At 40.4% G+C, this 22,077-nt stretch overlaps 1 protein-coding gene across 3 annotated transcripts in view; it reads right to left on the minus strand.

Moving 5' to 3' along the window:
* Positions 1-199: 199 nt before the first annotated feature.
* LOC5520906 (solute carrier family 49 member 4 homolog) overlaps positions 200-22,077 on the minus strand; it is a 40,452-nt gene continuing 18,574 nt past the window's right edge. The window contains exons 1-4 of one of the 3 annotated variants that reach the window (XM_032366206.2): positions 6,229-6,822; positions 1,987-2,323; positions 1,080-1,773; positions 200-806 (exon numbers count right to left, since the gene is read on the minus strand). In XM_032366206.2, the coding sequence (XP_032222097.2) occupies positions 386-806; positions 1,080-1,773; positions 1,987-2,323; positions 6,229-6,384 (1,608 nt within the window). In that variant the 5' untranslated portion in view covers positions 6,385-6,822 and the 3' untranslated portion in view covers positions 200-385. Of the gene's footprint in view, positions 807-1,079; positions 1,774-1,986; positions 2,324-6,109; positions 6,823-22,077 lie in introns of those variants that run through there. The other 2 variants (XM_001640779.3, XM_048729211.1) reach the window with 2 other exon arrangements.

A 22,077-nucleotide genomic window follows, 5' to 3' on the forward strand; every position in this document is an offset into this window, starting at 1 on the left:
AAAGTATGGGGTATCAGAAAGCAATATTTGTTACTACGCTTGCTAGGGGAAAAAACGCGTCGTGTGAATTATTTATAACCATCTGATTATATGATAGGCTCAAATGTTAACTGATAGCACCCATGAGCACCTCGGTCATAGAACCACGACCACCTTGAGATAAGGTGCGTTTCCGTTAGAGGGTAACAAAAGACAACAGTTTCATGATATGTTTTGTTCCTTACTAACCAACGCGCATCCCGAGACTTAAAATCCGGAGAAAAAAATAAAGCTTTTCCAATGCATTTGGAGCGATGTTGACGAAATCATAAAGCTAAAATTACACTAAGATTACAATACACTAAGATTCTAATCCATCAGTGTTTTCTCATACCGGTTGATTTAACTATTGGATATGAGGTCCAAGGTCCAAATCCAAGCGAGTGTACTTTTCCTTGAGAAGGATCAAGACAGGAACACAGACTGAGCATCCAGCCATATTTACCCAGTTCATCCATGTCACATCCACACTCGGGAACATAAACACCACACAGAATACCACACCTAGCACGCTTGACCATAAAAGTAAGTTGCCAGTTGCCAGTGAGTCCGATACTGGATACACATATTCAATGATCAGCTCGAAAAACAAAGGCGTGGTCCCAGTAAAGAAGAGTCCACTGCCAATAATGTATACATAAAGTAGAGGCTCTGAGTATGGGATGTACCTCTCGCAGGTGATGGTGAAGAATAGAAGGCACAGGGTGGAGCCAGTGAAAAGAATGATCAGGATGAGCTTGGTGTATCTCCGGGTCAAATCGGCGCATCTGCAAGAGCATGAATGCACATCAAAAGTCACATTCGATCACAACAACTTCCAGTGCGTATCATGGTAAACATGGACAACTGCAATTTATTTCACACACTTTTTTGCAATGCCCCATAAAACACACAAATAAAGAAGGTGTGCAAGTTTACCACATTGAGCACCTTGCGTTCGCAGCACCTCAAAAAATAACAAGGGACCAAAAGAAACATGGAAATGGCAACATTTAGCAGTACCCGGGAAATCGGACATAACTTGAAAACAAAATTATTACCTTGCTGCTAGAATTGCAGATAAAACACCAGCAAGACTCCCTAGACATCCCAACCACCCAGCTGTGTCCTCAGAGATTTCAAATGGAGCAACAGCAACATCTAGCACTGATATCCATCCATAATAGCTCCCATAGCTCACGGAGAACACAAAGGTAAGCAGCCAGAACCACACGTCTCTAGAAATCTCAGAAACCTCACTTTTGAGGCCAGTCTTTTTGCGAGAGCGAGTTGATAAGCTTGGGGGGAGGGGAGGTTTAGAGGGAAAATATAGAATAAGACAAAATGTAACAAAGATCAGCAGTCCCAATTCTCCATACATGTACTTTGCTATTCTAGTAGCCATCAACTGTTTATCAGCATCAGTGACATTTATTGCTGATATGTGGTTGGTGAAATTTGTAGCAAAGCTCTCCGGGTCAGGGACAATCTGAGGTCCGACTGCAAACGAAGCAGCTGACCCAATATATCCTGCAACCATGGCTAGTGTGGTTGCGGTGGCCCGCTCATGAGGTGGGAACCATACTGCAGACAGTACAGCGGGAACACATACTGTCATAAAGCTTGATGTCATTGCTATCATCTGGCCAATATTAACAACAGCTGTGCGGACATCTTGATCAGTAAATGGAACTATCTGTAATGCTTTCCCAATGCATATGAAGAAAGATGTTAAGAGAATAGTTGGCCTCAGACCTGGAAAAAAACAATGACTTTACTTGGTTGTTCAAGAGCCGATCTTAAATCTTAATAAAAAGGATAATTCTGTTTGATTATTGCCTATTATTAGCCAAGTTATAATCAAATTCTTGTTTACAGATAGTCCCTTTCCTTCAAACTCCAAATATGTGCAAAGTATCAAAGAAATTGTGGAGGAGTTATAATATTACATTAATTCAATTCCATCACCTTTCCTAGCCAGAACCCAGGTCCCAGGAACCAATGCAATCACAGCTGATGCAGGACCCCACACGGAAATCAACAGAACATCAAATTTCTCCCATCCAAACACAATTTTACAGGACTCTTGTATAGGTCCCCAAAAATTCCATACTGCATTTTGCAAAGTGACCTGGAAACTGTAAATGAAGAGAATGTACCATCGGCGTTTGTACACTTTACATAGTAGCTTGTCTGCAGACACTGGTGTGATACTTGAAGTACTAGTGTTAATCAAGTATTTGGTTTCTTCACTATCTGACTCGGAGTGTCCATCTGTGGTCTTGGGGATTTTCACCATGTTTAGCTGTAAAAAGACAGTACAGGGCTTTCTTTGAAAAATGATATAAAGATCTGGCCTTTACAACTTACTACTTTGGCGCCATGTACACGGGGGAGGGGAGGTTGTGCGAGCACCCCCCTTGGCTGAGGATCATTTCTTATTGATACTGCCATCAAATAGTATCTTTTTTTCATAAGATCACTATGACTGTGCACCCTTCATTAGCAAATCCTGGGTACATGTCTGCTTTGTCTGTTATTATCAGAAATTATCTCAATAAGATAAGGTACTATATACAAGAATGATTCCAATAAGTGCCCAGGTGCTTGATATTATTGGCCCTTATTGAAGAGGAGGTGCTTTTAGGGGAGTGGGGGGAAAACATTGTGATTAGGACTTTATTTGTGATAAACTAAAACAACTGTAAAAATTTTGTTAGACTTACAAAGTATGGTACATTCATGGAGGAGTTTCATTGTTTACAAATAAACTCGGGGGGACTCCGAAAAAAAACAGACAGCGGGTGATCATCAGCAAAATTGATTTTAACCCTAAGGGATAGCAGAAGTTGGACAACTTTTATACTCTAAGAGATAGCAAAATCAGAAAAATCCTTAATCCCCCCCTTAGGAATAGCAACTGCAGGCCTGTACCCAGGGGGGTGCAGGGGGTGCGAATGCACCCCCCACAATGGCCGAAAGTCCACTTTTGGTTTTGTAGACAAAACTCACTCTGGCCTATAGCCAAATTCGACAATAAACGTCAAGTGGAGATACTGAAAAGGCATAAAAAATAATTTTTTGTGCTTTCAGAGGTGGTTAGATTTTTATCAGAGAATCCCCCCCCCCCCAGGAAAAATTAGGTCCAGTTTTTCGGATTTCGCACCCCCCAAGAAAAATCCTTGGTACGGGCCTGAATTGGTCGAATTTTATACACTTAGTGACAACAGAATCAGGAAAAAACGTTAAACACTCCCTTAGAAATACCAGTGGGTTGAGTCAGGGGCTCATAAGTAGGGGCAATCAACTTCCCCATATTCTGGTACTATATAAGTGTCACGGCGTTTTCTAGGATCAGGCTATTTTTAGACGCACGGATTGGCCAATCAGATGACAGGGCGGAAAAATTGACTTTGTCTCAAGAAATCCAAAATGCCGGCCGAGAATGGGGAAAACGACCCTTGCTTTTCAAAGTCTTCCTACATCATCATATGCCTCCTAATTTCTTAACCCTTTTAGCCGCAGAGAAAAAAACATTTTCTCACTAGCCTTGGACTATTTATTTCTCCATAAGTGGACTAAAACTTTGTTACGAGTACATTTTTTTTGCTCTTGCAAAAAATAAGTGATAACCTCAAAATTCGATATTATCATTCATAAGGTTTTTGATACTGCTAGTTAACTAACAATAGTGTAAGTAACATACGAAAGTTTATGTCTTGTTTTTGTTAAATATTTTTATTATTATTTCGCTGTAATAGATAATTATATGTACTGATAAGGAAAATATCCTGAAGTTTTTCTTTTAATGATAATATCTGCTACATTCATGAATGTGTTTTGCTACTCAAAAAGCTTTATTGTTGACTTTTTTTACAGTAAAATAACTTAGTTTACACAACTCCCTATTATAATTATCATTTTTTTCTTAATTATTATTGAAGTTGTTCATATTAGCTGCAAACATGCTACTCTTACTGTTAAATATTAACTGCAGGTATTGGCCTGCCAAAATATAGTATATTAAAAAGCAACTATGAATGGTGTCAACCTTTTTCTTTTATAAAGTCTGTATTTGTCCCTAACTGATGACACAGTCCACAAGATCCAGCAGGATAGAAGTTGTCAAGTGGTTTTCTTTCTGGGCTTATTTGGCCCATTTTGTTTACATTCATTTTGGCATGGTGTTAACACAACTTCTAAGAATCTGACATTTTTTTGGTGCAAGGCCAGATTTTTCTCTTTGCGGACTGAAGCAGGGCACCAACAAATCAAAGCTTGTAAATGCTGGTTATCAAAGTCATAGTATGAAATATGTCCTAGCTATTGACTATTTGCCTTTATTCTCGACATCTTATCAAACCAGGAAATGATAGCCACAAACTGGGTATTTTGAAGCTTTGCCTTTAAGGCAAGGGAGTTGGTAGCTATATAGGGTGAATATGTTAACCTAATGTTGTTATGGGAGGGCTTTGCAGAGCTCTCAAATGTTGACCCTTTCAAACCAAAATGGAATGTCAGAACAGCTAGTACTTTCTAGGCATGTGCACTAAAAAAATTGAACAATTTATATTGTAACTTTATTAGCCCCATCTACATTGATCATGACATTTCTATATCCTTCCTCTGAATATTTTTTCTTTGTAAATCCTTTCGGTTGATTGGCATACCAAGGCTTGGCCATATGAGATGCTTTCACCACTTCCAAATCTTAGGACACTAAAAATGGACTCCAGAGTGCTACCAAGCACTGGTGGTCAATGGACCAGGAGTCCATTTCCCCAAATGATACACAAATATTTCAAGAGCCTGAAACTGTTTGAGTGACAGCATCATATTTCCATCAAGAACTTTTTTGAAAGATTTTACAAGGGCCATTACTATATTGATGGCAAGTCTCATTACAAACCAGGATGACAGATATGCATGCTTTTATACACTCCTGGACTTTTTTGCAATCATTTTAAATCTTATTATGATGGTCTGGTCAGTCAAAAGAAAGTCAAACTTGAACAAATTAAGATGCCGTAAGTATGTAATACTTTAAGTATTCATAACAGATTAAAAGTTAAATGAGTAAGTAACAAGTACCAATTTTCGCATTTAGTGTAAATGGAAACAGAATTTTCAAAAAAAGACACAAACGTAATGCCTTTTATGTTAGTATACTTTTACATGGTTATTTTTTTACAATTTCTTACCAGATCAGGGCAAGTTGAGTCCTGGGCAGGTCATGAGTGTTGATATTTATGCGTATCATGACTAAATTCTTTCTTAAACAAACAAGTACTTACAGTTTTGAAGAGCTGGTTTAATATAAATTTAAAATAAAAAAACAAGACATAAACGTTTGTATGTTACTTCTTACACTATTGTTAAACTAGCAGTATCAAACACCTTATGAATGATAATATGGCCTCTCAGTGAGAGAATTTTGAGATCGAAACAAATGATTACTTATTTCCGAATTTATTGCTTTGCAAGAGCAAGAAAAAATGTCCTCGTAACAAAGTTTGAGTCTACTTATGGACAAATATATAGTCCAAGGCTAAAAGAGTTTTGAAATTAGGAGGCATATGACGATGTAGGAAGAATTCAAAAAGCAAGCGTCGTTTTCCCCATTCTCGGCCGCAATTTTGGATTTCTTGAGACAAAGTCAAATTTTCCCTCCTGTCATCTGATTGGCTAATCCTTGCATCTAAAAATAGCCTGATCCTAGGAAACGCCGTGACACTTATATAATACAGATGATTGCCCCTATTTATGAGCCCTTGGTTGAGAGATAGCAAAATTGGAAAAAATCCTACAACACCCCCTAAGGAAAGCAGTTGGTCGAAATGTGATACCCTAAAAGATGTGATTATCTTCATTGCCTAACTTTTCTGGAGAGTCCCCCCCCCCCTGCAGGCAAATAGATTGACACGATTCCATGGTGCTTTTGTTGAGACATCTTTTAGTGGGAGGGGAAGGGGGCGCCTAATTGGGGGGGGGGTATTCACAAATTCGAGGTCGAGGGTGGGGGGCACTTACTCGAGTTATTACGGTATCGTAAGTAGACAAAGTAGAATAAGGTATTTCCGAGAAAACAAACCTTGATATGTTGGGAAAATCGCCTTATAAGACACCACTTTTGTTGTCGTTGCCTGTTTAGCTTCTTTGAGAATGCATTTAGATATAAAATTAGCAGTAAAAACCATGCAATAAGCTCACCGACTCGAAACTGTTCACATCATATGACCGAACCATGACTGTCACGCAAGGCGGCAGTGTTGTAGGAGAGAGCTTCTTATTTGGGGCTCCTGTGTTACCTGACTCGCGCGGTGGTGATGTTTCTGCGCGAACAGTCTCTAGCCAATCAACACTCATAATTTCTTATGACGTCACAATTGCCTATTGACCATCGTGTGGCAGTGTGACAACTTTGCACAGTCCGCGGTGATTTTAAACATTGCATACAGAAGGGCAGCCCTTTTTTACGTTTTATAGAGCTTACTACATCGAAATTCATGCGAAAAACCCTCGCAAAGGTACGAAAAAGTACAATGCAAGTGAAAAAATGTGTTTCGAACCGTGTTCAATCAATGTTTTTGTGCGACCTGTGTATTTTAGCTTGCTTTGCTATGAACGGGCAGTCGTCACTTCGCCTGAATCGAAAGGTTAGTTCCTCCATTTTATTATGTTCGGTTGTATACATTGTAATTTTCTTTCTTATCAAACTAACTTCATGGCTATTTTACCATCATGTAGTATATTGTATTGTTTATAAAGGTTGATTATGCTTTGCTTCTCCACGAATTTTTTTGTGCCCTTTCGCATATTTCTTGGTACCGGTTTGCACTCTTCGCAATCAATGTCACATCAATGGTAAACATCTCTAGTCGACCCATTTAGTTACTGTAGTAGAAGGTATGCCTCTAAACTGAGGCTTTAATCAACATAAATCTACAGCTTGTAAAACTAAACCGAAAACTAAGCAAGATGGCTGCCCCTAGAGATTCTATGGGGTAAAACCGCTGTACAACAATAAACATAACACAGGCAGCCCAACACGTAATGTTCAAGGTTCTTAACATACATAAATACTACATTCACCCCTCTGTTAGAGGTTAAGTCTGAGCACGGGGGCATTCAATGTTCAAGGTTCTTAACGTAACATAAATACTACATTCACCCCTCGGTTAGAGGTTAAGTCTGTCCACCGGACGTCGGGTCCTCTCCGAACGTCGCAAAGGAGGCTGCCCATCAAGACCTGTACTGACCTGTGGCACTTCTTCGCCCACACCTATCTCCACTTCTATCTCCGAGGAAGGTGGGGAACTACCAGTAGCAGGGTGATGCTCACCTGGAACAGTAGGCTTAACTTGAGGGAGTGGGTACATTATTGGTACTTCACCTTTGGGGGCAAGATGCTTGGTAGAGACTGTTGTTTCTCGGCCATCTGGATAGCGCACATGGGCGTAGTGAGGATTCGCCTGAAGCAATTCCACCTCATCAACTAACGGATCTGTCTTGCTTGCACGGACGTGACGCTTGAGTAGGACCGGTCCAGGCTCACTCATCCATGTTGGGATGGAAGATCCGGAAGAGGATCGCCTGGGAAAACCGAAGAATCGCTCATGGGGTGTCTCATTGGTAGCCGTGCACAACAGAGAACGAATGGAGTGTAGAACATCAGGGAGGACTTCTTGCCAGCGCTTTACTGGCAGATTCTTAGACTTCAGGGATGCTGAAATTGCCTTCCATACCACTCCATTATACCTCTCCACTTGCCCATTGCCTTCGGGATTGTAAGCAGTTGTCCTGCTTGTGGCTACCCCTTTTTCATTCAGGAAGTCTCGCAGTTCCTGGCTGATCAAGGAGGAGCCCCTGTCCGAATGTACATAGGCTGGCATACCGAACATCGTAAACAAGGAGGTAAGACACTTGATCACTGTTGGTGTAGACACATCAGGACAAGGGAAGACAAAAGGGAATCTTGAATATTCATCAACCACATTGAGGAAGAACTTGTTGCCATTGTTACTTGGCAAGGGGCCCTTGAAATCAATGTTTATCCTCTCGAAAGGTTTAGTAGCCTTAATGAGAGGAACTTTGGGAGGTTGATGAAACTGTGGTTTGCATTCACAACAAACTGGACACTTACTTGTCATGCTCTTGATCTCCTCAAGGGAATAAGGGAGGTTCTTGGTGCGTACGAAGTGGTTGAGTCGGGTGACCCCTGGATGACAGAGTGACTCGTGGAGCTGGTAGAGGGGATCTTCACTCAACGTGGCGCAAGTAGCTCTGGACAGAGTGTCGGGTGGAATGTTCTCTTTACCAGGACGGTAAATGATATCGAAACTATAGCAGGAGAGTTCGATCTTCCACCGCATGATCTTATCATTCTTGATCTTCCCTTTGTGGCACTGGTCAAACATGTAAGATACTGATTTCTGGTCTGTTTTAAGAGTGAAGTGCCTCCCTGTTAGGAAGTGCCTCCAGTGTCGGACAGCTTCTACAATCGCTTGTGCCTCTTTCTCAACTGAGGCGTGCTTGAGCTCGCTGCCCTGTAAGGCTCTTGAGAAGAATGCAACTGGCCTCCCATTTTGGCTGAGAGTGGCAGCTAATGCCACCTCTGAAGCATCCGTCTCAACTTCAAATGGAATGCTTTCATCGATTGCACTAACAAAAGCTTCCTCCACCGTCTTCTTGATACTCTCAAAGGCCGCGACAGCGGGCTCGGGTAATGGAAAAACCTTGCAGGAGGTTATTGGCTTGATTCGATCCGAGTATGCGGGTATCCATTGTGAGTAGTAGGAAAACAATCCGAGGCATCTGTTCAGAGACTTTGAGTCACTTGGAACGGGTAGCTCTCGCAAAGGGCGTAGACGTTCTGGGTCTGGACTGATATTCCCTTCCTCAACCACATATCCAAGGATAGGAAGACGCCTGGTGGAGAAGATGCTCTTGTCGTTGTTATAGCAGATGTTCTTGCGCTTAGCAGCTTCAAGGAAACTCTGAAGGTTGGAATCATGCTCTTCTTGGTCTTTCCCACAGATTGTGATGTTGTCGAGATAAAGGAAGACCGCTTTGAGATTGTTCTCTTCCACAAACTTGGTCATCTCTCTCTGGAAGCAGGCCACCCCGTTGGTGACGCCGAATGGGAGTCGGCTAAACTGATACAGGTTACCTCTAGCTTCGAATGCTGTGTACGGTTTATCCTCATCTTTGAGAGGGATCTGATGATAAGCACTGCGTAGATCAATAGTGCTGAAGATTTTGTACTGGGCGATCTGGTTAACCAAGTCGGTTATTCGTGGTAATGGGAATGCGTCGAGGAGGGTAAACCTGTTGATGGTCTGTGAGTAATCAATTACTAGCCTCTTCTTGTGATTCTCATCCTTGGTTACTACAACTTGTGCTCGCCATGGAGAGCGACTGGGCTCAATGATTCCTTCATTAAGCAGCCTCTTAACTTCTTCATCAATGAACGTGGAATCTTCTTGGCTGTAGCGGCGTGACTTTGTGGCAATAGGATGACAGTCTGCTGTCAGGTTTGCAAATGGCTCAGGCGGGTCTACATTCAGAGTGCTGAAGCTACAGACGGAGAGGGACGGTTCGGAGCCCTTGTACTGGAAGATGACACTTTCGTGCTTTGACTGAAAGTCTACTCCTAATATGAGGTCTGCACATAGCCCAGGGAGTACAGAAAACTTGAGGCCTTCATATCTCCGTCCTTGGTAGGTAAGATCAACTGTACAAGTACCACTAACCTTGATGGCGCCTGTCGAGGAGGTTGCCATGGATACGGTACTAGATGAGGGCTGGACTGTCAGACTTGCTTGCTCTACTAGACTGGGATGGATATAGCTTTCACTACTCCCACTGTCAAACAGGGCCTTGACTTGCAATCCTTGGATATTGACGACACCACATGATTTAGAGAGGGATTTTGGTGGGTTAGCTGTCAATGTGGCGAGTATCGGGGACCAAGTTGCTGCCGAAACTCTTTCTTTTGGAACCGCCTTTCCTTTACAAACTTTAGCAAAATGGCCTTTCTTTTGACACTTGTTGCAAATAGCCTCCAGGGCAGGACACTTCGGTCGAGGGTGTTTCTTGTTTCCACAGAAAAAGCAAGTAGCTTTATCGAGTTTCATTGTAGCTACAGTAGACTCGTCAGGCTGTTCTGCTGACAATGGGGTGCTGTTACAAGGTAGTGCTGCATTTATAGGTATCTGTGGTGCTCCATATGATTCTGAACTCCTCATAGCTGACTCCAGAGCTCGAGCCTGGTCAAACATGGTCTTTAGATCAAGTGTTTTGTTCTCCAACAATCGTTGCCTGATTGTGTTGGATTGCAGACCTGTAATAAACGCATCCCGTATGCTCTCTTCGCTGTACTGCGCTGCGGTTACACTCTTAAAATCACAGTCCTTACTCAGTGTTTTCAGAGCTTGCAAGTACTCATCTAAGCTTTCCGATGGTTGCTGGCGTCTCGTTGCAAGTAGATGGCGAGCGAAGATCTCATTCCGTGGTCTAACATAAAGGGCTTGTAGCGCCTCAATTGCTGCATCGTATTCCGTACAATCTTCGATGTGTTGGAAGAGTGTTGGAGAAACAAAGTTAGTTAAAACGGTCAACTTGTCCAGGCCCGTCTGAGGTAGAACTTGTACGAAATTCTCGAAGGTCCTTTTCCAATGGAGCCATTCCTTCTGGGCCGTGCTGCTATTTGGATCGGTTTCTAGGCGTTCAGGACGCAGTACTTTATCCATGGGACTTCAGAAAATATGTTGATTAAATTGTAGTAGAAGGTATGCCTCTAAACTGAGGCTTTAATCAACATAAATCTACAGCTTGTAAAACTAAACCGAAAACTAAGCAAGATGGCTGCCCCTAGAGATTCTATGGGGTAAAACCGCTGTACAACAATAAACATAACACAGGCAGCCCAACACGTAATGTTCAAAGTTCTTAACATACATAAATACTACATTCACCCCTCTGTTAGAGGTTAAGTCTGAGCACGGGGGCATTCAATGTTCAAGGTTCTTAACGTAACATAAATACTACAGTTACTAAATAGATATATTTAGATATATCTATTAAATATATCTTAAAGTCGTGACTATTTGTTAGTTATTAACTAAAGCACATGTGTGTAAGGAAATGTAAGTGGTAGCTTGTTCACTCTATGCGCTCTACGCACGTTTTGCAACTTCCGCAGACAATCTGCCAATCAAAATATCAATGTTGTGCCACAATATTTCAGTGTTGCTAAAAGAACGCACGGTCGGTTTGACTGTAAGGTATAATATTTGGTGTATCTGCGGTCAAGATGGATTTAATTATTAATAAAACAATATAGCGCGTATTTACAGGAAGGTGGAAAAGCTCTAAAGACTAAAGTATAATGTGATTCGAGTAAAACTAGAGTATGTGAGCACAAGCTACCTACAAATAGCAGAAGCTAAGTTTCTGTAAGGACATACATTTATAGGTAAATATTTAATATTTCGTATTAAGGTTATGAGATAGATTACATCAATATGATATCATATCATCTGTGAATGACAATTAACATAGTGAAAGACAAAGAAAACATAAACAAAGTCCAAGTTAGAAGGCAAGCAAATACTAAGAAAAGGCCAAACACAAACTGGTATATATATCTTGATGTGTGGAAAAAACATGCAAACTACATTTTTAACTTTCTTGGTAGCCACGCCACTCATCAGGGGATAAATCCCCTTGATCCCGCTCTACATCATTCTATTGAGCACTCTTTTATGAATGCCAAAAGGTTTTGAACACTGCACATGTATATGAAATATTAATCAATTGATAAAGAAAACGATATGCTCCATTTGAAGAAATAGTCCAGTTAAAAAAAACCCGATATGCTCCATTTGAAGAAATAGTCCAGTTAAAAAAAACCCGATATGCTCCATTTGAAGAAATAGTCCAGTTAAAAAAACCCGATATGCTCCATTTGAAGAAATAGTCCAGTTTCAAATTTTACTGTGTCAGCTAGACATATAGGCACTATAAACAGTGAACAAAGACAGGCAAAGACAAAATAGGGTATAACATATGAAGACAAAAGCAACATAGGGGGCATCATACAGATATTAGAAAGACAACATAGGGTACCTACATCATATAGGGAGTTTAACACATTGACCCCTCAACCGGCCTGTACCGGTTTTGGGAAGTACCCACAACCCAAAAAATTCATAAATGCAAACTAAATACAACAAGATGAAGATACTCAGGCATCAGTCTAAGGGATAAATGGTCTTGAAGATATGCATCCAACCAAGGTGTTGGCATCTACTCGTAAGCCAAATAATAGCACAGGTTCTTTGACAAATCTCAAATCGAACAAGGAGACAAAAGCAGAATCACCCCTCTCAATAAAACGCTCAAAATACCACACAAGGGAGAGAGATCAGCAAACACAGCTCAAGACACAAATAGATACCTTTATTCTGATCCTCCAGGTACATTTCCATGGCCTCAAAACACAATGTCTACTCCTTGAAGGATTGTACAACCACGAAGATGTCTTTACGTATTGCAAAGCATTCTGGGAGATCCAGGGAAAAATTCACGAGGGGAGGGCCAGTCAACACTCCTCTCCCCAAAGTCAGATGTCTTTGCACCCCGAAGCCAAACAAATCAATTCCAGGTCATACAGACCCAGAATAGTAGTGTAAACAATTTTGGAACCAATTTGGTTTCAGACAGCATTTAGGAGAGCTGTGGTGATTCATTAGAAAATTATTTTCTCATCCAGGCAAAGCCAAACAAGAAAAAATCATCATGAATCCACCTTTGCTTGCAAATATCCATAAGCAAAGCACTCAATTATGCCCCAAAAACTTCATGATGTCCTGAGACACTCTCCTAATATGCTCATAGCTGTATTTTTGATGAAAAATACAAGCAACCATCAACTTGTGCTGGCTTCAGCAAAACGACGAGGGATTAAAAGTGGGAACCGCAAAGCACTGTTGGAAAGCTTGGATACCGCTGACTAGGTGCAGCTGTGTTTGACTTTGACGGGCTGTATAAAACTCAAAATAGGGGGGGAGGTATCTGTTTTCAGTTTTTTTTTTGTAAATTCAGCTCAAAAATAGCCAGGAGTCAATGGGATAAAGACAACATACTGTAGTAGTCATGAAAAGTAGGAAAATTAGGGTTTGAAGACAAAACAGGGGATATAAAAATGGATAGTACAAAGACAACACAGGGGGTATCATATGGATAGTACAAAGACAACACAGGGGGTATCATATGGATAGTACAAGGGCCACACAAGGGACATCATATGGATAGTACAAGGGCCACACAAGTAACATCATATGGATAGTACAAGGGCCACACAAGTAACATCATGTATAGTACAAGGGCCAGACAAGGGACATCATATGGATAGTACAAGGGCCACACAAGGGACATCAAATGGATAGTACAAGGGCCACACAAGGGACATCAAATGGATAGTACAAGGGCCACACAAGGGACATCATATGGATAGTACAAGGGCCACACAAGGAACATCATATGGATAGTACAAGGGCTACAAGAGGGACATCATGGAAAGTACAAGGGCCACACAAGGGACATCATGGATAGTACAAGGGACATCATGGATAGTACAAGGGCCAGACAAGGGACATCATATGGATAGTACAAGGGCCACACAAGGGACATCATATGGGTAGTACAAGGGCCACACAAGGAATATCATATGGATAATACAAGGGTCACACAAGGGACATCATATGGGTTTTACAAAGACCAACGCATGGGAAATCGTATGGATTGTACAAAGACCATTCAGGGGATGTCATACATACTATAGTTAAAGGGGGGGACATCATATGGATAGTACAGAGACCACACAAGGGACATCATATGGAAAATACAAAGACTACATATGTAAGCGGTTCCAAAGCAGCGACTTGTGGGAAGTGTGCAGTGGGCTCGTTTTAGTGTCAACCACAGTGTAGAACAGTCATCCAAGCTTGATTTAACAGCGTTTATTACAATCAACTCGTCCAACCATGGAACACATGCGGTGATAACCATGAAGTAATTAACAATTCGCAAATTTAGGATAAAAACCTAAGGATTACAGGCAGTTCTGTAAATCGCAAAAAGGCTAAATCAATATTTACAAATTCAACTTACGTCTGATCTCGTCTCCGGGGCTTAAAGAAATACAACTCCAAGTAAGCTTGTAACTCTTCAAACTCCACTCTGACTTCTCTTACTCTTCTTTTCTGGCTCTCGACTCAACTCTTCCCTCTTCGGTTTCTCTGCTCAAGTCTTAAAGATTGCTAAATGGGTACTATAATTTATAGGCAGGTGGGACGTGTCCTAAAGTAGGACGTGCCTCATTCCTAAACTCTTACTCAAAGGTAAACTACGATAAATCTTATCAGTCTAATCATAGGAAAGGGCGGCTGCGCTCAAAGTAGAGGAAGCCGTTGTAGCTTAACTAAACAATTGTCTAAATTATCTAATCCGTTCAATTTAAATCAACGTTCTTTTTTGTATTTTCAATGTTCATAACAACATATGGGACATATGGGTAGTACAAAGACCATGCATGGGACGTCATATGGGTAGTACAAGGGACATCTAATGGATAGTACAAATGTCACTCATGGGACATCATATGGATAGTGCAAAGACAATGCATGTGACATTATATGCATGGCACAAAGACCACACAAGGGGCATCATTTGGATTGTACAAAGACCTAGCATGGGAAATGATATGGATAGTACAAAAACCACACAGTGGATGTCATCAATTAATCAATCAAGTCTATTTCACCAAATAATAGTATAATGATAATAATTCAAAAAATAGTGATGATGAGGAGTCTACTAAAAGCACAATTCTTATGAGGTGTAGACCCCTGTCGCAGACTAAGTAGCGTCTCTACTAAAATATATATGAATGTTCTTGATTTGACTAAGGAATCCTTATTATTAAATTTTCATGTGGCTGATTTGATTAAATAAAGTAGAATCATATTTTTAAATCAATAGCTGCTTTTTGAGAGAGGATATTGTCCTTTACAATCTTTTTGAACATATTTATTGATCTGCATTGTCATACATATCGATAGAACAAAGGGTACATAGGGGACATCATATGGATAGTACTAACGATCTTCCAGAGTCTCTTACAGCAGACGTGCGGTAATTTGCAGACGACACAGTAGTATATGCCACCATTTACTCAGTGAATGACTGCAAAGCACTTCAACAAGATCTTGAAAAGCTAGTCGAATCTCAGGATTCCTTCCTGAGAAATGCAAGGTGCTCCATATAAGAAGAAAGCTATCAGCCCTACAGTTTGAATATATGCTTCATGGCAAAGTGTTGGAATTAACAAACATAGCAACCTACCTTGGCATTGCTATATGGCATGATCTATCTTGGAACGAACAAGTGAACAACATCACTCACAAAGCAAACACAACTCTAGATTTCTTCAGAAGAAATTTACGTGTGGCTGACGCTACACTAAAAACCACAGCATACAATACCTTGTGCACTTAACCTTAGAATATGCATGCCCTGTCTGGGACCCGTTTACACAGAAAAACATCAATCAAATAGAAATGGTCTAACGTACAGCCGCACGCTTTACACTAAACAGATATTATAACACCTCTAGTGTAACAGAGATGCTGAGTGAACTTAGATGGATGTCCCTTCAAGAGAGAAGGAAATATCTAAGGCTAAGCCTGTTTTACAAGATCCATTCTGGTATGGTGGACCTGGGTAAGACTGTTACTATGAAAACCATAGCAAGACCCTCGCGCCACTATAACAACATGAGCATCGAAGTTCCCTTTTCCCGGACACAGTACCATCAAATGTCCTTTTTCCTGAGAACAATTCGGGATTTGAACTTGCTGCCGAACCCTGTGGTGGAAGTACCAAGCCTGGCCTCCTTCAAAGGCCCGCTGAAACCCACCTCGAGGAAAACTGAACACCCTCCAATTTCTTTTAACTCACTTCACGGACATTTTATTAGCACTCCCTCACATGCACTGCAGCCTGTGCTCACAAGAATCTTCTTATAGAAGGAGGTGGGCCCACCAGGAAGAAGACGAAGTAGTAGAAAGGCCACACAAGGGACATATGAATAGTACAAATGCCACACAAGGGAAATGATATGGATAGTACAAAGATCACACAGGGAATGTCATACAGATTGATAGAACAAAGGGCATGTAGGGGACATCATATGGATAATGCAAGGAACACACATGGGAAACCATATGGATTGTACAAAGACTACACAAAGGACCTATATGGATAGTAAAAAGACACCACGGGGGATATTATACAGATTGATAGAAACAAGGCACGTAGGGGGCATCATATGGATTGTACAAAGACCATGCATGGGGCATCATATGGATAGTACAAAGACCATGCATGGGGCATCATATGGATAGTACAAAGACCATGCATGTGGCATCATATGGATAGTACAAAGACCATGCATGGGACATCATATGGATAGTACAAAGACCATGCATGGGACATCATATGGATAGTACAAAGACCATTCATGGGGCATCATATGGATAGTACAAAGACCACACGGGGGATAACATACATATTGATAAAGCAAAGGGCACGTAGGGGACGTCATGTGGAAAGTACAAAGACCACGCATAGGACATCATATGGATGGTAATAATGAAAATAATAATACGTGGTTGAGAGCATCCTATAGACTCGATGCTCTCAAAATTCATAAAAAAGAAAGAAAGAAAGGAATGTATGTAAACAAAATGGATGTATTAATAAATGCAACAGCCAAGAATAAAATTAGAAAATCTAAAAAGAAACAGGATTAAAAATCGCCATCAACGAATTGATTAAAAAGATAAGTTTTAAGCTGTCCTTTAAAAGTATTAACAGATTTAGAATTTTTTAATGGCTCTGGAAAAGCATTCCAAAGTTTAGGCGTGCATACAGAAAAAGCTCGGTTACCATAATAAGATGTTTTAGTGGTAGGAACCTTGAGCTGACTTTTTGTAGAATATCGAAGTGCACGAGAAGGACAGTATTTGACGAGGAGATCTGCTAAATAGTCTAAATAGTCTGGACCACAGCCATTTAGACATTTATATGTCATAAGAAGAATTTACAAAGTAATTCTATGTCCGTATACTGGACTCTCTGCAGCTTAGCAATCAAGTTATCAGGCAAACCGAACAATATACCGTTACAGGAATCAAGTCGCGAGGTGACAAAAGCATGTATCAACCTCTCGCATTTATTTTCACTAAAGATGTTCTCTGATTCTTCTGATGGCATGAGATGTAGACTTGCAAATACTATTGACATGTTTGCCCAGTTTAAGATAGGCTTTATCAACCGATTGAATTATCTTACTCTCAATACATAGCCCAGGGATGGAATTATAGGGTTTTTAAACGTTTTTTAAAAAACGGGTTGAAAGATGAAGAATCTCGTATTTTGTTGGATTGCAGACTTGTTTGTGAGCTTGTTTGCTTGTTTGTGGTACACCAGATGGTAACATCTCTAATGCAGAGCTCAAGTTTGCTGAGAGTGGCTGATCTATTGTTGTCGTTGTTGTTGACAGACACATAGATTTGCGTGTCGTCAGCGTACATGGTGCAATTCATATTATGCGCATTAATAAGATCTCCAAGCGGCGCAAAATAAAGAAAGAACAGAAGGGGGCCAATAACAGACCCTTGTGGAAACAGCACGGGTCTACTACTTGAGACTACATTCCTTACCGCAACAGATTGACTTCTGTTGGACAGATAGGAAGAGAACCAGGAAAGAACTGTCCCACTAATACCATAACGATTTTCCAATCTTCGGAGTAAAAGATTATGGTCAAGCGTGTCAAAAGCATCAGCTGATAAGTCCAGAAGGACCAAGACAACCTCATTTCCAGCGTCTATAGAACAGAACGCATTGCATCATTCGTAACTCTCAACATCACTGTTTCAGTACTATTGCATTTACTATAACGCAGATTGCATTTTGGCAAATAAGCCATTATCTAGCAGGCAGTTTGTTGTTTGTGTGGAAGCCACACTTTCAAGTATCTTCGACCTCGTGGTCTAAAGTGGCTTTTCTCAAGAAAGGGGAATAGTATACCCTTTTTCAACGATGCTGGGAACACACCTCCAGAAAGGGAAGTGTTTATTAATGAAGTGATCGAAGGAGTGATTAAATCTGAATCTTGTTCTAAGAAATGTACTGGCACAGGGTCAAGCATACATGATTTGCTTGAAGACTTTTCCAGTAGATCAAGTACATACCGTTTAGAGACTTGGGAGAAATTCTCAAAACATGATTTACGACGCGGTCCTGAATCTAGTGAAAATGGCAATCCCAAAGGAGGTCCTGTGGGGTTAACCAAAAGAGCGCGAAATTTCAAAATCTTAATGGCAAAGACTCGGGGATGGCAGAGGAGAAACACTTTTCACACTGAACAAGTTGTCAATCATACGGAAAAATTCTTGATTGTAGAAACTAAAATTTTTTCTCGATAGTAATGAGATTTCGCAGACCGTAGGGCATTTGCATACTCATCGCACTTAGCCCTGTATATCTGCCCACGAACTTCTAAACGATTAGTAAGGTATTATCTCTCCAATCGCCGCTTTTCTACAGAGCCCTTAAGGAATCCGAATACTAGGGCGCATTTGGTCGAGATCTAGCAGAGCGCGTTTTGACTGGTGCGTGATTAACTAGAAGTGAGCTTAGGGAAGCATTGAACTGTTCGTTCTCCAGAGGCCTAAATCTCCAGGAAAGGGGGGGGGGGGGGGTGGCAATAAAGAAGAAATTCTGAGAGGAGGGGGAGCCAAAACTTTTAAATTTCAAGGGGGAGGGGTAGAAGTAGCCCATAAATTTCGGGGGAGGGGGGGGCTTACTATGATTATTTTTTTGTTATCTTTCTATTTTACACATTTCAGACTGGGGGGAGGGGGTACACAAATTTCTTTGCGGGGTGGGGGTAGCTCTGTTATTTTTCCAGAAGGGGGGGAGTAGCCCAGAAATTCCAGGGGAGGGGTATCTGGAGCCCTAAAAATCAAGGGTTTAATTTGAACATTAGGACATCATATGAATAGTAAAACATCATATGGATAGTAAAAAGACCACACAAGGGACATCACATCGATAGTACAAAGACTACATATGGGACATCATATGGATAGTACAAAGACAACACAGGGGGTGTCATTCAGATTGATAAAACAAAGGGCACGTAGGGGACATATGGAAAGTATTAAACCACGCACGGGACATCAAATGGATGGTACAAAGACCACACAAGGGACATCATATGGATTGTACAAAGACCATGCATGGAACATCATATGGATTGTACAAAGACCATGCATGGGACATCATATGAATAGTACAAAAACCACACAGTAGATGTCATACATATTGATAGAACAAAGGGTACAAAGGGGACATCATATGGATAGTACAAAGGCCATACAAGGGAAATGATATGGATTGTACAAAGACGACACAGGGATGTCATACAGATTGATAGAACAAAGGGCATGTAGGGGACATCATATGGAAAGTACAAAGACCATGCATGGTACATCATATGAGTAGAACAAAGACCATATATGCGATATACGGATACTACAAAGATCACACATGGGATATCATATGGGTTGTACAAAGGCCACACAAGGGACATCTTATGGATAGTACAAATGTCAATCATGGGACATCATATGGATAGTACAGAGACAATGCATGGGATATCCTATGGATAGTACAAAGAACACACAGGGGACATCATGTATAGTACAAAAACCACACAAGGGACATCATATGAATAGTACAAAGACCACACAAGGGACATCATATGAATAGTACAAAGACCACACGGGACATCATATGGATAATACCAAGACCACACAAGGGACATTATATGAATAGTACAAAGACCACACAAGGGACATATGGATAGTACAAAGACCACACAAGGGACATCATATGAATAGTACAAAGACCACAAGGGACATCATATGAATAGTACAAAGACCACACAAGGGACATCATATGAATAGTACAAAGACCACACAAGGGACATCATATGGATAGTACAAAGACCACACAAGGGACATCATATGGATAGTACAAAGACCACACAAGGGACATAATATGAATAGTACAAAGACCACACAAGGGACATCATATGAATAGTACAAAGACCACACAAGGGACATCATATGAATAGTACAACAAGGCAACATGGGAAACATAATGTGGGACAATAATGGGGAGCGCAGAAATGGTACCAAAACATAATCATGAAAATTAGGCCGAGATAAAGAATTCATAGGAACATTATAAAAGGACCTCACATGAATATGTCATTTTTTTTTAAACTTAGTAGTGGTATCACAATATTCGTTATTTTTCATTGATTTCTTATATTTATGTGTATTACGTTAGATAAGTTCGGTTCAATATGTGAATTTTCTCCCTCCCGATTCCCATATTAACGGTATATTAAAATGTATTTTGATTCATTTTGCATTCCCGAAGGTAGCATCCCTGCAATATATATCGATTTTTACCATTCTATGGAATATTCAAAGCGAAAATATTTTTTGTATCTACTAAGCAGCATATCTACTTGAAAAGTTATTGTTTTTAAAATCGCTTGATTGATATTACTTGAGTTGACAGATCCAGTGAAATCTTCGAGGGTATTTGTTTTCAGTTTGATTGATTAGCAATTTGAAACGACTTTCACCAATTGATTGCCACACTTGGTGGCTTAAACGGCGCCGCGACTGCAACAAATCATCAACAAATTAAACAAAGGAAAACAAAAACGTGTTAGCCACTGAACGGAAATGAGTACGCTATAAATTTGAAGCATTAAGTAAAAAAATTACTAAAAAAGTGATTTTATTACTCTGAAGAAATAAGAGCCGAAAGTACCTACAGTCAAATGCTAGGACGGCGGCGCGCTTAGGGAGACCTTATCAGAGAAAAGCAATTTGTCATAGTGGACATATAGACGGGCTTAGATCGCCACTGGTAATTGGAGTTTTATCTTTCCACCTGCTGCTATGCCTCCTTGGCTACTTTACTCTGTAAAAGCTCTTCACTTCAAGTACTTCGGTTTAAAAAACGTTTTATACATGTCCAAAGTATTTAAAAATGCGATAAAAGTTTTATGGGGAATAAAAAGAAATAAGAAAATTCAAGTGCTTTTAGTCTTTTGAGTTCCATCGGCCCCTTTTAATAATAGTATTTGTATCATAAACGGCAGAGATACTGAATAGTGCCTTTTCGCAAGTGAGACAGTAAGCTATCCTCATGCTAATGAAACGCTAAAGCGCTTTAGTAGCTACAACTACATAGTAGGGTAAGACAGTCTGACAAAAATCGAGGTTATTACTGTTACGTGCTTCAACTCGCTGCGATTCAGAAACTAAAAAACGACACGGGTGGACTACTGTACACCACAACTTTGCTTAACTTGTAAGATATGACTGATAACAGTCATTGGATGCGTACTGAGTTTTCCAAAAAACGTGAAATATATCACGACCATTGGCTTATGTGGCATAAATATTTAATGAAGTATTAAGTTGCGTTAAGAAACATGTGTTATCGGGGTGGACGCCTTCGCAATTCAAAAGAGAGACTGGTGTGTATTTTGAAATCCCATTGCCAGTTCAATATAAGCTACACTTTTAAACAAAAATCATGTGTTCTTAAAGATGTGATCTTTTTTTTATCACACTCTTTTTCTTTGTAAGAACGTCTCATTTTCAGTCGAGACTGGGCCCTTATTATTTTGGAGAATTTTAAGGTTGAAAATGTTTTTAAGGATGTTCAATAATGATCAGTTATCTTGAGAAACAATTTGATTCTGCATTTTCATAACGCATCACACTAATAAAACAAGACACTTGGTGAAATCTGAGGCTGGATGTTCTTAATTAGCAGTCAGAGAAGAGGAATGTCTGCTCAAGGTTGTTTTGCGTTTCAGAAAAAGGAACGGTT

The sequence above is a fragment of the Nematostella vectensis genome, chromosome 6, assembly GCF_932526225.1.
Source record: "Nematostella vectensis chromosome 6, jaNemVect1.1, whole genome shotgun sequence".
NCBI classification, from domain to species: Eukaryota; Metazoa; Cnidaria; class Anthozoa; order Actiniaria; family Edwardsiidae; genus Nematostella; species Nematostella vectensis.